The sequence below is a fragment of the Narcine bancroftii genome, chromosome 14 (assembly GCF_036971445.1).
Source record: "Narcine bancroftii isolate sNarBan1 chromosome 14, sNarBan1.hap1, whole genome shotgun sequence".
Classification (NCBI taxonomy): domain Eukaryota; kingdom Metazoa; phylum Chordata; class Chondrichthyes; order Torpediniformes; family Narcinidae; genus Narcine; species Narcine bancroftii.
In genome coordinates, this window is record NC_091482.1 from 33,278,790 (window position 1) to 33,294,971 (window position 16,182).

The 16,182-nt window shown below is 39.1% G+C and overlaps 1 protein-coding gene across 6 annotated transcripts in view; it reads right to left on the bottom strand.

Moving 5' to 3' along the window:
* LOC138749510 (general transcription factor II-I repeat domain-containing protein 2-like) overlaps positions 1 to 16,182 on the bottom strand; it is a 182,216-nt gene that overhangs the window by 151,999 nt on the left and 14,035 nt on the right. For all 6 annotated transcript variants that reach the window (XM_069910937.1, XM_069910936.1, XM_069910939.1 and 3 more), the window contains exon 4: positions 15,649 to 15,711. In XM_069910937.1, coding sequence (XP_069767038.1) covers positions 15,649 to 15,711 — 63 coding nt within the window. The remainder of the gene's footprint in view (positions 1 to 15,648; positions 15,712 to 16,182) is intronic.

Here is a 16,182-nt window from a genome sequence, read left to right on the forward strand (position 1 = left end):
GTGTCAGCATGGATTTCCTCCAGGTGCTCCAGTTTCCTCCCACTGTTCAAAATGTACCAAGGCTGTAGGCCAATTGGGTGTAACTGAGCAGCACAAGCTCATGGGTCGAAAGGGCTGTATGTCTAAATTAAATTAAAAGATTCAAAAAAGTTCTCAAAGCAGCTTTGTAAAAAATTGCAACACCAAATATCTACTGATATCTCTGGTCCAAGACCAAAGTCCTGCAGTATTCAGGCCAATATCAAGACGCTCAGGTCCATGTATACGGGACATATAGAATGGATGGATGGTTAGTAATGGATGGAGCATATTACCTCAAACAATTCATCCACCCTGTCAAATACTTTTTGCCCCATCTGTGGGGAAGCACTTGTTGTCATAGACATCAGCCACCTTAGAACGCACAAAACCAAAACAGAAGATATACTTAATCAAGGTGCCGGATAAGATTAATGCAAAAGGTAAGCATGAATAGAAATTAGTGAGTTAAATTTGTATATTAAAGGCATCTTCAAAACTGTAACTAAAACCTTATGTGAAGCAAGTCCCTCAAATTTGAAAAGCAAACTGATCTTATATTTTGGTTCTGCTTCTGGCAGTGTTTCCAAGAATTTCCAGTGTTTCCATATGATTGGCTTCCTACCTCATTCAATACCTAGTGATCATGCTGTGCCCAGCTACACAACTTCGTCTTTATAGCTTGTGTTCAATTATGGAAACCTGAACAAGTATTAAAAAGGGCCAGGAAAGTCCGTAGTCATCAATGCCAATCCAAATATGGCTGCAAGATAAAGGAATCCGGACAGAGTGGGAAACAGAAGATTTTGAATATCTTGGAAATATGCAAGCAGCATCTCCAACATTGGGACCATTGACATAAATTAGAGACTTCCAAGTGCAATTTAAATGTTTGCAGAAGACATTCTTAGACATGTACATGACATGGAAGTAATGAACTAGAGAATGACAAAAACATTAATGAAATAGACAAATTAAATTTAACATTGAATAGCCCCAGTAAATAAAATGGGAAAATATAATTTTAATTTGAAAGACAAGAACAGAAATATGACAAATAATCTTTGAAAATGTACAAAGAATTAAAAACGCATAAGCAATCAACAAGTTGTCAAGATTGTTCAGAGACCAGAGCACTAAAGCAAAGAAGTTTGATTTCCTCACTTCAAATGGCTATTTCCTCCAAGGTGCCTCCTTTGTCTACCAACCTTGCCTGGATTTATTACTAGTATATCCGTAGCCAAAGAGCCATACATTTCCAATCCCATTCCTACACTGATATATAAAAAAAATCAAAACAAAAAAAAATGCTGGAAAAATTCAATAGGCCAGTTATCAGTGGAAAGAGAAACAACAAACATTTCAGGTCAAAGATTGATCATCAGAACAGAGGGGCCGAGGAAAGACGTTAAGTTTTAAAAGGTGCAGAAAACAATGGACAGTTATGTGGACTAACTAAAGAACTGGGGCTGTTTTTACAACAAATATAGACACAAAATTATATATGGAATATTAAAAATTATATAGTCAGAGCAGATAGCAAAAAATATTTTCCCCTTAAAGGGTCAAGAAAATGCTGTAAACATTCAGTATGTTAGGGCAACATCATAATTAGATATTCGCCTTGTTCTGCCCTTCCCTCCCCAAAACTTACATTTTTTCTTCTCCAGCTCTAAAGGATCAGACGTGAAATATTAACTGTTTTTCTTTCCACACTTGCTGCTTCATCAATTGAGTTTTTCCAACATCTTTGTTTTTATTTCCAATTTCTAGAATATTCCAGCTTTTTAAATTTAATTTATGGCACTAGGACCTGGGAACATAATAAAGTTGAATGGAAAAATATCATATGAAATTTTTATTTTATTTACACAAGTGGTTAGGACCCAAAATTCTCCATCAGAGTAGGAGTGGGAGTAAATTCAATTGCAGTGTCTGATTAAACAAAAAGCTAGCTGGATATATCAGGATTTTGGGGAACATCGAACAGGTGCGAACTCAATGGATTAAGTTGGCATCTCCCACATTATTGTTCTGTAACTTATGTGCACATTTTAAGATGGCTTGTTATTTGCAAAATTAAGACAGTGTAAAATTTTATTATTCTGAACTATTTGGATTGTTGTTAAGAGAATCACTAATGAAATAAGTAATCAAAAAGCAAAAGCCTGGAGATAATGAAAATCTGAAAAATACTGTAGATCAAATGTCGGAACTAAGTAACACGTTTGGAAAGTGAAGTACAACTAATGTTTTATTCTGAAGACCTTCCAGAGAATTTTGATTGTGTAGCTTAAATGTTACCTGAATTCTGAAAATTTCAAGTATTTTCTAATTTCAAATAAACAAGAAACATTACCCAATTTTAGAAGTAAACATTGTTTTGTTCCTGAAATTGGGATGAGAAAATGTAATTGGCTCAGTATCTCAATGTATTGTTCTTATAAGATAAATTCTGCTACTGTTCTTATATTTTCATTAGATTTTATCAAATGTAAAAGCCCACTTTTCCCCATTATGAAATTAAGAGCAGTCAAATTTTAACTGCCTTCTATGGAGGCTGAGCATATCATAGCTGTACACTGATTAAAAAAAAGTGAATTTAAGTTACTTCAGTAACTTGAATATAAAATATTCCTTGCCACCACATGAAATCTAGTATCAGCATCGCTAGGGGGCTGCATCAGCAACCTCACATGTTAAGTGTTCTGTGAATGTGATTGTCATCTTTTGGTGTCCATACAAATCAAGGATGATTAACTTCCAGTCCAGTGGGTTCCAAGTTTACAGACGTTGGACTTGCACATTCTGTAACACCTCAATTAGAGACTTAACAGAGCAGGTTTAAGTGAAATGCTCTTTTGCGTTTTTGAATAAGCAGATATGTACTGGAGTATTCTTTTGCGTTTTTGTCCAAGCAGAGTTGTTCAGGAGTGGGGTCAGGTTGATAGAGGACCATTGCTTTGCAAACAGAGTGCAAGGTCCATCATTGCCTTTGCTTCAGTGGTCAGCCACTGAAATGTGCACCTACACAATTTGCAATTCTAATACTCATGCCAGTATGACATTGAGTGTAGGCATTATATTGAAAAGTTTTCTGTGAGGTCATGTAAAGCAAAAAAAAAATTGCACATTGAAAATCTGAAATCAAAGCCTAAAGTTTTGGAAATGCTCACACCAGGAAACTTCAGTGAAGAAAGATGCAGAGTTAACATTCAGGTTGATGACCCTTCACAAATCCTTCTTCATACTTTTATTCCTAACAGTCCTTTAGGAAGTCAGGAAACTCCAGCAGTATACATGAAGACAAAGTGCAATACTAAAATGATACAGAGAGAAAAAAGTCCCAGGGTCATGAGTCCACCTCAAATGTCCTAATGGCATAATCTCTAGCGAAGGTGGTCACATAGACTACCACTGGCACTTATCAAAGAAGAAGATTCATACCTCGCATATAATCAGAAAAAATCTAGCCAGTTACCCCACAACAACATAAACAATCAATCCCACAATGCACACAAATGCCAGGTGAAGACCATAAAGACAAATGGAATGCTATTACTAGAATCAGGAACATTCTCCATTTCATCAGTTCAAGATTCAATTCCCCAAATTTTTTTTTCCATTTCTTCCATTGTGCTGCGATTTGTCCCAAGGTGACAATTCATATAAATACCATTCTAATTATGTCCAACTCAAACTCGACAACATTCTACAGATACCTTCTGAGCAGCTTCAAATCCTTTCGCAATTGGTGTCAATTAACAGTAATGACCTTTCAAAGCATCAAATTCCTCGTGTTGCTCAACTCCAGGGTTCAACATGGCTCGACATATTCCTCAGGAACTAAAATATTCAAGTTGCACAATTAGGTAGATGGTCAACAAAACCAAATATGCTTCATCATTTACGTGCACAAAACAAACTTCATAAACATTTAAACCAGAGACCCTTGTGCAATAGCAAGTTATCCAAAAGTCTGAGTTTTGAGGCTTGGAAATGAACCAGCTCACTGACAACCACATTCTGAATGCTTTTGATAATTTCTGCAACCCAAATTTGAACAAGAAGCATTCTATAAATTGCCCAATACTCCATGATAGTTATTTGTGATGCAAAGAATCAAATATCTCCACAGTATAAGATTACAGTCTCATAACGAAATTTTAGTGGCATACCCACAATAGAACACAATGCATGAAATAACAGGTTACTCTCCAATCTACATTAACGATCAATGTTAACTCTTAGTTTTGCTCTCTTGTGCATTAAATACAATTTGATGCAATTTTAACTTTGATCAAAGTTCAATCAGAACCAATTGCCTTTACATCATGTTTTAGTTAAAATCGTGAAATGTACATATTTCTAAATTATACCTGTCAACATGGGCAAGTTATTGTACAGCAAGACAAGATTAGGTAGCAGCGATCATTTCACATTCAGGGTCTAAGACCAACATCTTAAACTTAAATAGCAATTATTAGGGCATGAAAGCAAATCACTTTTATTGCTGCTCCATCAAGAGTGTGCTGGCCAGCTGCTCGGCCACAGTCAAGAGGTATCTTCAGAGGGTCATTAGTACAGCCCAGAACATTATCAGCTGTGCACTGCCCACTTTGGAGGAGTTGTACAGATCACACTGCCTCAGTGGGGCAGCCAAAATCCTGAAGGACCCTAACCACCCTGCTCATCATCTGTTTGACCTGCTGCCCTCCGGTAGCATTAAATCACGGACAAACAGATCTTAAAACAGTTTTTACCCCAGAGCTGTACATGAACTGAATATCGCCAAACATTGAATATTGTATTGATTTATTGTGTTGTTATTTTTATATTTTATTTGTTTGATCTATATATGCATCGTCAGAACGTGCACTCAATTTCAATGTACTTATGCAATAACAATAAATATTATCGTATAATTATCTGAAAACTGCTTTATTTGGTATCGTTGAAGTGACATAACGTTAATGGCATCTGATCTGCATGTATTAGCTTTTATTTCTCTTATGGCCAGACAGGCGGTGTTGCTCAGATGGAGGGACGTTACCTCACCTATTCATGCTCAATGGCTACATGTTTAAAATAAAAGATTAGATCTCAATTTCTGATTTGAATGTAAATTTTCAAACACCGTGGGGACTCTTTTTGAATTACTTTTATAATCTTTGATTTGTTACAAAGGTAAAAATGTTAATTAATGAGGTAATTTATCATTCTCGTAAGAATTCTGTTTTCCTTTTCTTTTTTGTTTTAGCCAAATAATATTAAAAAACCCTTAAAAATTAGTTTAAGGGATGAGTTAACAAATGTTTGGCACTGCATCCCCAAAGTTAAATATTCATCCAATAAAAAAAATTAACCGCACAGACAGGTGACACATGAGATCATTGGAGAACATGAATAAAAATGACTAAAAGATTTAACAGAGGAAATTATTAATAACGAATGAACACTAAATAAAGCGAGTTACAAGTACAAACAAATTTGGATGCTGAAAAAATATTAAAACAAGGGTTGATTATAGAGTCTGGGAATTTAATTATGAGGAACTTGGCAGGTGAATTAAGCTGCTATTTGACATCACTAATATAAAGTTTGTTTCTGAAACTGAACCCAGAAAAATTACATTTCACCAGGCGATTGGCACTGAGCAAATTGTTTGAGCAATCTGACAAGTCCAGAAATCTAGGCCCTGATGGACTTTATTCTTGACACTAATGTGGTTTCTGAGATGCATCATTCATTATACCAGAAGAAACAGACATGGTAGTTTGTAAAGCTCAAGTCAGCTCTGCCATGCAATCACAGCTAAACTCACATTCCTCATGTTCACTTTTCTGCCTTCCCCCCAACCCTTGATTTCCTTAATGATTAGAAATCTAGCTCATCCATAAACATACTCAAGTGCTTTGCCTCTACTGTGCCAAGAGAAATTCTTCCACATTTAAATGAGAATTTCCTTATTCTAAGGCCACGTCTGCTGGTTCAGGACTCTCCAGCGAGAATAAGAATCCTTTCTGTGCTGGGAATTTACTCTGTAAGAAACTCATTTTTTTCCCTACATCAGTAAAATGTAACCCTTCCTCATGTGACAACCCATTTCCAGGATCATATTAAATGAAATAACTTTCTTTACGGAGAGAGGAACCAAAATTGTTCACATTACTCTAGATGAACTCATTAATGCCTTATGCAGACTTCCCTAACCTGCTTGAAATAACATTCCTTTTTTCAAAAAATATTTTTATTGATGTTTATATTATGCAAAGTTAAACAGTAGTTATATAATATTGTAATGTACAAATCAAAAGATAATAACAATAAATTCCAAGAGCCATCCTTATTACCTGAAGCACAAGCTTTGTTTCATGCAGAACTACCCTCAAATCACTTTGGGCTGCAGATTTCTGCAATCTTTCACTTTGTATAAAATTTGCTCTCAGTATTTCATGTGGAATAAAGTAAACAAATAAACAAACAGAATCTGAATCAGAATTTATTCTAATGAAAATGTCATGAAATGCATTATTGTGTGGTGGCATCACACTGCAAACATTAATATAAACCACATGACAACATAAATTAAAATGGTGCACGGAAAAGATAAAGTAATGTAGTGTCTATGCTTCATTGTTCATTCAGAAATCTGATGGCAGCGGAGATGAAGATGTCCTTGTGCCACTGAGTGCTCGTCTTTAGGCTCCTGTAGCTTTTTCCCCCATGGTATAAGAGTGAAGAGGGCATGGCCTGGGATAGATGTTGCTTTCTTAAGACAATTCCTCATGTAAATGCCCTTGAAGGAGTGAAGACTGGTGTCCGTGATGTCACAGGCCAAGTTAACAACCCTCTCGAGATTTTTCTTGTCCTTTGCACAGGCACCTCCATACCAGGCAGAGATGCAACTAGCCAGAATGATCTCCATGGTGTACCTGTTGAAGTTTGAGTGTCTTCAGTGACATTCCGAATCTAAGCACAAAGTATAACCACTGGCAAGCCTTCTTCATGATTGCATCGACGTGGATGCTCCAGGATTGATCTTCACAGATGCTGACACCCAAGAATTTGAAGTTCTTGACCCTCTCCACTGCTGACCCCTCAATGAGGACTGTTTTGTATTCTCCTGATTTTCCCTGAAGTCCAGAATCATCTCCTTGGTTTTCCTAACATTGAGTGTAAGGTTGTTGTTGTTGTGACATCACTCAACTCGCTGATCTATCTCCCTCCTGTACGCTTCCTTGTTGCTGTCCATGATTCTGTCGACAACTATGGTGTCATCAGCAAATTTGTAGACAGCGTTTGAAATGACCCTAGCCACACAGCCCATGGGTGTAGTGAGAGCAGTGGGCTAAGTGCATATCCTTGAGGTGCACCTGTGTGGACAGTCAATAAGGAGGAAATGTTTTTTCTAATGTGGAAGTCAAGGATTCAGTAGTTGGGGGGTGGGCGGGGGGGGAGGGTGGGGTGCAGAGGCCCAGGGTTTGGAGTTTGTTGACCAGCACTGAGGGAATAATGGTGCTGAACCTGAGCTCTAGTCGATGAAGAACAGCTGTATGTATGTGTTGCTATTGTCTAGGTAACCCAGAGCTGAGTGGAGAGCCAGTGTAGCGACTATTTTCCATTACAGTTGCTTGGATGCTAAAAGAATCTTGTTTAGGACTCACTCAAACAGATTCGTATTAGAGTTAAGATGAATTTTCCAAAGTTTATAAAATGATATTAAACATTGTGAACTTTATTATAAGTTGTTAAACGTTATTACAAGTTGTTAAATGGTCAATGGAAAATGTCGGAAGAACCTTTTACTCTCCATTCTGCAGAACAAAAAAAAACCCAAAATCTCATCTCCCAAGCAAGCAAACTAGTTAAGATATTCCTCAGAGACAGCATGAAAATGTTAAACAAAAACCACAGACATGTGGTGAGCATAAAACACATTTTAACCCCTACAATACTGGTGCCTAATTATTATGTTTAAAAATAATTACCATCATAAAGAAAAAAAATTAAACACTGTACATAGTAGTATATATCGGGTAAAATCCAAACGAAAAATAAAAATCAACTATCAAAACTTTCTGTCTCTTGTAAAAGACAGATTTTGGTAATCAGTCTGTTCAGAAAGCCATTTTTAGTCTTGATCTGAACTTGACATACAACTCCCATTTTGTCCTGAATGGTATCAACAATCTTCCCTTAACCAGAATTTCGAGGTGCTGAATTGTCCACAACATTCCCCAGATGAGAAAATGCACATGATCTTAGACCATTTCTGTCACTCCTGCAACAGGGGGGAGTTGCATCCCATCTTTTCAAGAACAAATCTGATATAAATTGCTCATTTCCACCTGCAACGAGCATATAGGTCTTTCTTCTGAAACTGCCCTGGTGCCATTGAAGGCTTAGTCTTAAGAAGCAAAAGGCAATTCAGGGTAAATGCCTCAAGATTATTTGGATCTGTAGAAGCCTTAGTGATTGGATGACTGTTGAGGATAGCTTCAACTTCGCATAATACTGTTTGAAGACCCTCCTCTTTGAGACTTTGCACCTTTATGGTGGAGTTAAGAACCTTTCGTACTGATCTAATTAATCTTTCCCATACACCTCCATGGTGTGAGCCATCAAGGGGTGGAATATCCAATTGATTCTGGATCAGTGTATTTGAACCTGATTCCAGCTTTCAATTGCCTCTCTCAACTTGCACGGAGTTCCCACAAAATTGGTGCCATTGTCAGATCATAGTTCCTTCACTTGACCACACCTGGCTATAAAATGCTGAAGGGCATTGATGAAAGAGTCTGTGTCAAGTGATGAATTGCTTTTGCAGCTAAACATGAAAATAACACCATATCACTTCACAACATTCCTTGTACGGTTCAATTCAAAGGGTCCAAAGTAATCAACTCCAACATATGTGAAGGAAGGTTCATTGGGAAACTCTGTCCAGGGGCAAATCTGCCATCTGCTGTTGTCCAGGAGGAGTACTTACACACCAACAAACAACATATTTCAAAATAATTTTTCTGAGTGACCCAGAGGCATCAGGAATCGAGTATTTTTGGCATAGTCACCATAGCCTACCTCTTCATGAATATACCGAATAATCAAATCAGATGTAAAAATCCTTGGCCAGTATGACAGAATGTTTAATCTCTCTGGCTTTGCTGCTCTGCTAAGTCCACAACCAACTCTTAATTCGCCATTCTCCAGAATGGGGTTGAGTTTACGAATGTGGGTTGTCCTTTTAATATTCATTTCCTTTCTCAGACTTGAAATTTCATCTGCAATTCTCTTTCTCTGGCAAAAACAGATAATCGCCTTCTCAGAATTAACAGGTTCTTCAACTATGCAACCACTGTTTTCTTGAGTCTCAAGATTTTCTGTCTCCTTTTGTGATAAATCTCTTTGATGGATGTTATCAGGATGAGGCTGCAATTCTCTCAACATTGTGTCCATTTTGCTTGCTATGGTAGCAGCGATCAACTCCATTTGAGGGATAGAGGGTAGCTTTAATGGAACCACTCTGGCCTTTCCCATTGCAAATCCACAATGTACTTGATCCTGGTTATCATGCAGTAACAAGTAACTACAAATCTGTAACCATCTTCACATGCATCAGAAAATTAATGCTGCATTTGAGCAATGTCACAGTTCTAAAATTTGTGGGTTTGAAGCATCTATCAATCTTGAAGTCTTCCAGCTTACAAAAATCCAGAATCCAACACGTTCATTCCTGCCATGGATACTGTTACCATCTCATCCCAATCAATCCTTTTTCCTACACAAATCTTACAGGATCTTCTTGGCAATCAGAACTGCTGGTGCCAATATTCTTAGGGGATCATATATCAAACCATTGAAAGAATCCCCCATCTCGTGAGAGGTCGGTCCTTCAAAACGATTTTCAACTTAAAAACGTAACACTGAACACACCATTGTACACTTAACACCCTTTGATTCATCAGTGAAATTTGAAGATACTTGGAAACCTTTTATGTCTTATTTTAATTTGATGTAAAAGTTTTTAATGTACTCACTCTTCCAGATGAGAGACAGTCTTACCTTTGTTTTTTGATTCACATTGTGAATCAAAAGCAACAAAATATATGTAACCCTCAGGATAAGCTGCTCAGATGGTTTTATTTGGTTAGATTTTTTTTTAAATAGAGTAGGTTAGGTGGTGTATATATACAATATTTTTGATGTCTTTTCTGTCTTCACCCAGTGCAGTGGAGGGGGGATTGAGTTTATACTGTTTGAAGTTTTATCATGATATGTATAGTCGTCACACTAGGCACGCAGTGAGCGAAAGAACCATGCAGAGTGGAAAGCTCGCCTGTTGCCTGGGCAAGCCTCCACAATACACACAGATTTTTAAAAATTTTATACAAATACACAGATACACGATACTTTATCTGGAACCCTTGGGGGGCAGTGTGTTCCGAATTTCAGATTTTTCCGGATTTCGGAAAGCCAGATTTAAGCCCACCCGAATTGTGCTGCCGTCTCCACCCCCACCCCCTTCCAGTCGCTCTGCCGTCTCCCCCCCACCCCCCTCGCTGCCCGACTCGCGCTGCCGGTCTCCCCCCACGCCCGACTCGCGCTGCCGGTCTCCCCCCTCGCCCGACTCGCGCTGCCGGTCTCCCCCCCTCGCCCGACTCGCGCTGCCGGTCTCCCCCCTCGCCCGACTCGCGCTGCCGGTCTCCCCCCCTCGCCCGACTCGCGCTGCCGGTCTCCCCCCCTCGCCCGACTCGCGCTGCCGGTCTCCCCCCCTCGCCCGACTCGCGCTGCCGGTCTCCCCCCCTCGCCCGACTCGCGCTGCCGGTCTCCCCCCCTCGCCCGACTCGCGCTGCCGGTCTCCCCCCCTCGCCCGACTCGCGCTGCCGGTCTCCCCCCCTCGCCCGACTCGCGCTGCCGGTCTCCCCCCTCGCCCGACTCGCGCTGCCGGTCTCCCCCCTCGCCCGACTCGCGCTGCCGGTCTCCCCCCTCGCCCGACTCGCGCTGCCGGTCTCCCCCTCGCCCGACTCGCGCTGCCGGTCTCCCCCCTCGCCCGACTCGCGCTGCCGGTCTCCCCCCTCGCCCGACTCGTGCTGCCGGTTTCCCCCTCGCCCGACTCGTGCTGCCAGTCTCTCGCCCGCCTGACTAAAGCTGCCGGTCTCCAGGCTGCCCGACTCGCACTGTTGCCTCTCTCCCCACTTGCCGAATTTTGGAGCTTTCTGGATTTTAGATGTCCGGATAAAGTATCGTGTACCTGCACATACACACACATGATATTGTACTCTTCAGTTTCGTTCCCTTTTCTTCAATAAAAGGTTGAAAAAAGGGGATCTTTAGAATGTAAATGTCATAGCGGAGTCACTTTCTGCAGTTTTTGCTGATGTGTCCTTTCCGCAATCAGCCAAAACATACTCCATTTTCATTCAGAAAAGCAATTTTCTCACTAAGCGTCTTCTTTCCCAACTGTGCACACTTTTCCACAGCAAGAATATGTTTATATGCTCAGCAAAAGGAGATGTTAGGCACTCCTTCCATCCAATAGCCTGCCCAAGGGTGACGTGTAGTACCTGTTTAGCCTCCCAATCAGGGTCATGTGAAGCCATGCATTGCAGATGGTGGATGGTTTTTTCAAACAGATTCTACAAATTGGAATTTATGGTTGTAAATCTAAAAACGCTGGGCAGATGAATCTGCTGATCAATGGCCGGAGTTACCTGTCCATTAGACACTGCAACTGAAGAATGGAACAGGAAACCACTTTAGAATTTTTCCCTTGTATAATCATTAACTCAACATCGACTACAATCTCAGCTCAAAGATGGAGCCTTCAGAAAGGAGAACAAGAGAGGCAACAACTACAATTCGGAGGGGCAAAGATCATGACGGACAGAGAGACATGATCGCCCATGCCAAATGGCAAGGCACCTGAATGAGTATCTTTACAGACCAAACATTTTTCACAGCAGACAAACTCTCCTTTTCCTTTGTTTCCTTATCAATTTTCTTATCTGCAACTGTAACAGTGATAGCAAATATACTTATTTTCAATTTTGGATGAGGGTGTGATTTGGACCTCTCAACATCTTTGCTCACTGTCTGAGTTTTTGATATTTCCATACACTGGATCTGTGACAATGTCCACTTGCCTTTCAATGAAATCCACCAAATCCTTAAAAGTATATTTTCTATCACAGCCAGTGATATTGTGTCTGCTGTGAAGCAATTGTGACAGGTGGCGAATTGCAGTGGATACAGTCCTTGAATTGGGTACATGTTAATTCTGACCATGATCAACCTCTCAAAGCACTTCATCACAGTAGATGTGAGAGTTACTGGGTCATAGTCAATAAGGCCACTCACTCTGCTCTTCTTGGGTGCCCTTTTGAAACAGGTGGGCATCTCCAACTGAAGCAATGAGAGATTGAAAATGTCTGTGTACATCCCAGCTAGTTGGTTGGCATAGATTTCAATACCTTGCCAGGTGCATCACCAGGGCTTGACACCTTGTGAGGGTTCACCCTTTTGAATGATGTCCTGATGTCAATCTCAGACAGATATCACAGGACCCTCAACCTTTGCAGGGATTGTCGTAGGCACTGTTGAGCTCTCCTTCTCAAAGCGAGCATTAAAGGAGTTCAGATCATCAGGTAGTGAAACATCATAGCCATTAATGGTGTCTGACCTCCCTTTGTTAGATGTAATGGCCTTCAATTCCTGCCATAGTTGGTGAGTATCTGCCTGTCTCTATCTTCCTCAGAAACTGACATTGTTGGTGAGATAGCTTTCTGCAGGTCATACCTGGACTTCTTGCAGAGACCTGGATCACAGGCCTTAAACTCACTTGATCTTGCCCTTTTCTCCAATTCACATGAACAGATTATGAGACTTGGCCTTACAAAAAAAAAATGCAGTATGGACCATTTCCTAGGAATGAAACCTATTCCCTTATCATATCCGCACTAATCTTTTCTCCAAGTCTGTTTGCAAACTTCCTCACTACACACTGCCACTTAGGAGGTTCTGTCATGGCAAATTTGGAAATGTTACATTTGGTGTATCATTCAAATTGATGAATAGGTGGGGCCAGAGCACCAATCCTGGCACTTACTCTCCAAGACACTGCTTGCAAATCCAAGAACCATTATTTCTACAGTTTTCTATTTGCTCATCAACTCTCAATGGACACCAGCCTACTATCCCCAAATCCACATGCTCTACATCTAACTACAGATTCCTGAGGCATGATGCCAAGGGTTATTGCTCTTACCAGGACCAAATGTGAGATCAGCAAATCATTGTAAAAATAGCAATTGTTGGAAGTCCATCATCTCAGCCCCTGGTCCTCTTGACCTTCTTCCGTCATAAAAGATCAAAAGTGGAGACTTTAACAAAGATTGCAATTTTCAAACCATTCACAACTTGTTAATTAAGTTGTTTCATTGTTCACTACCATTTATGACCAAATTGTAGAGATCTGATACAAGTTCAAATTTATTGTCAGAATACATACTGTATGTATCACATATAACCTGAAATTCTATTTCATAGAACACTACAGCATTCTTCCCTCCCCAAATCTCTGCAACTTGAAACTAACCTTTTCTTTTTCACAGTTCAGAGATAGATACTGTTTATGGAAAGAGTTCAACCATCTGGAATGGCTTTTAACAATAGTTATTACTCAGTTGAAATTTCTAAGATTTTCTTCAGGCAATTTTCAACTATGATTTCCATCCAAATTATATTTAACAGCATTTTGCTAAAACTGATAGTTTTTGAAGTTATTTTCCTTCACTTACACAACCTCGCCTTCTATTACAGATATTATCTGGTCATTATCACATAATTATTAATAGGGACTTGCTAAATAGTGATTTTCATTTAATAAGCTTTAAACCAATGTGAAGACTTAAAAATATGAAAGCATGGCCCAATAGGCTTAAAGACTGTTTCTTCCCTGCAGCCATCCAGTTCCTGAATGAATCTATAACAGTCCTCTCATGCTATCCATCCTTGCTTGGTGGTAATTGAGCCTCGATTTCATTGTAATTATATTATCTGTAAATTGTGCTCTCTACACATAAATAACGATGGGGATAACCCGTTGGTCCGCTTGCAGAAGAACTCTTCTCACTATACTCAGTATGTGACAAATTACAAAATGCTTAATGAACTGTTAAAGACTCGAGTTCCCAGATCACACAAGTTCCACAAAATTATTTTATTATTTCTGATAATAAACTCAGCATTTCCTCCCCTTTTCCATTATATTTCATTCTCTACAATTCTAGTCATCCTTGTATTCTGTTTCTCCCTGACTTCTGATGTACTCCACTTTCTAAACCAACATTCCATTAAGAATCAAAACTTCATTAACTTAGTCTTCCCAAGAAACAGCTTCAGTTTTCTGTTCCCATCCATTCTTCTACCCCTTAGGCAGTTCCTGTCATAATTATGAAAAAGTAAAAGTTGTCCCTATAATCTCTCCCCTCACCTCCATCCAAGGCAACAAACAGACCTCAGAGGTGAGGCAGAGCTTTACGTGAACATTGTCCAACCTGATCTATTGCATTCTGTTCTCTGTGTGATCACATTTATAGTAGTGAAGCCAAACACATATTAGTTATCACTTTGCTGAATTCCTGTATTCTGTTAATCCTCAGGAGCCCAACCATTTCAGTTGCTTTCACCATTTCCACATAGATAGGTCTGTCTTCTGCCTCATCCATTGCCAAAGTGAGGTAAACGAGGAATATCATATTCCTCCTGGAAACCCAACAGCATCATTTTGGTTTTTTTAAAATCAATTTTAGGTAACCCCCACCTCTGGATTCACTGTTTCCAACTCTTTACCTATTCCTGTCCTTGCTCTTCTCTGTAATTTCCCCTCCTTCAACCATGTGGTCTCACCCTCTTCCACCTTCTATCCAATATCCTCAGCCTTCCTCCAGCTTCTTTCCTCCTTTGATAATCTTGATATTACCTTTTTCTAATCTATGATATCTACCTATGGATACTATCTATGCTCCACCATCTCATTGTTTGTTCAAGATTTTAGCTTCAGCAGTTTTTCTGTTTCTCCGTTAAGAGCAACTAAGACGGATCAATTACTGGACCTGCAAATTATTTTGACTGGATAAGAAAATTTAACAAGACCAGGTATGCATATTAATTAATTCTCCATTCTGTCTTCTTTTTGACACAAGATGGACAGATCTAAATATTCAACATTTTTTTCCCTACAAAGCATCCTTGTCACAAAGCAAACCGTAATACAGCTTAAAAGCGTTCACCTGTACTACTTCATGCCATCTCCCATAAGAAGAAATTTTTTTAATTTGTTAATTTCAAGATTTTAGATTATGAATTAAAATCATTTTACATTCTCAATACAATTTTCCTAATTTTTTAGTTAAAAAGAATCAAATCAGGAATGTAGGAACAAACGAAAAATAAGGAAAAGATCTGCCAAATGTATCAAAGGCTCCAAACTTGAGTTCATCACCCACCAGGCTATACTCACCCACAGAGACACACAATTGTTTTCGATTATTACAAGAGAAACAGTCAACTACAATAGATATTGTTATTTCTGTGGAGTCTACCAAACAAGTTAGAAATAACGCTCACCTTCAATAGTAACTTCTACTTCTGAGTCTTCACTAGTTTCAGAATGTACTTGCTGAGTTGAATCTAACAAATACAAAACAATGTTTATCATTTAAATTAAAAATATGAAATAAAGTTCATTTAAATTCTTAAAGCATTTTTAAATGTCATCATTGCACTTTGTACAACCATGGGATAGAACAAAGAATAGAATTGTGCCAACCGATACATTACATATAAAAATATTCTGAACCCTCCCTCTTTTATTGATTAATTAAAGTAGTATTGAAATGTATAAGGAGAACTCAAGAGAGGGTGAATACTTAGTAAAATAATAGCAAAGCAGATACCCCGATTTAAGAGAGTTAATAGTGTCAGAGAAGGAGATTTTACAAAATGGTGCAGAAGTTAAGGGGAGGGGTTTCTTTTAGAATTTAGATTGTACCGTAGGCTTTCCTTGCAAGCTCTGGGGTTTCTTGATTATGTCACTGTCAGTGTAGCATTGCACGTATATTTTAAAAGGAAAAAAAAATCATTGTACTGTATGAATAAACA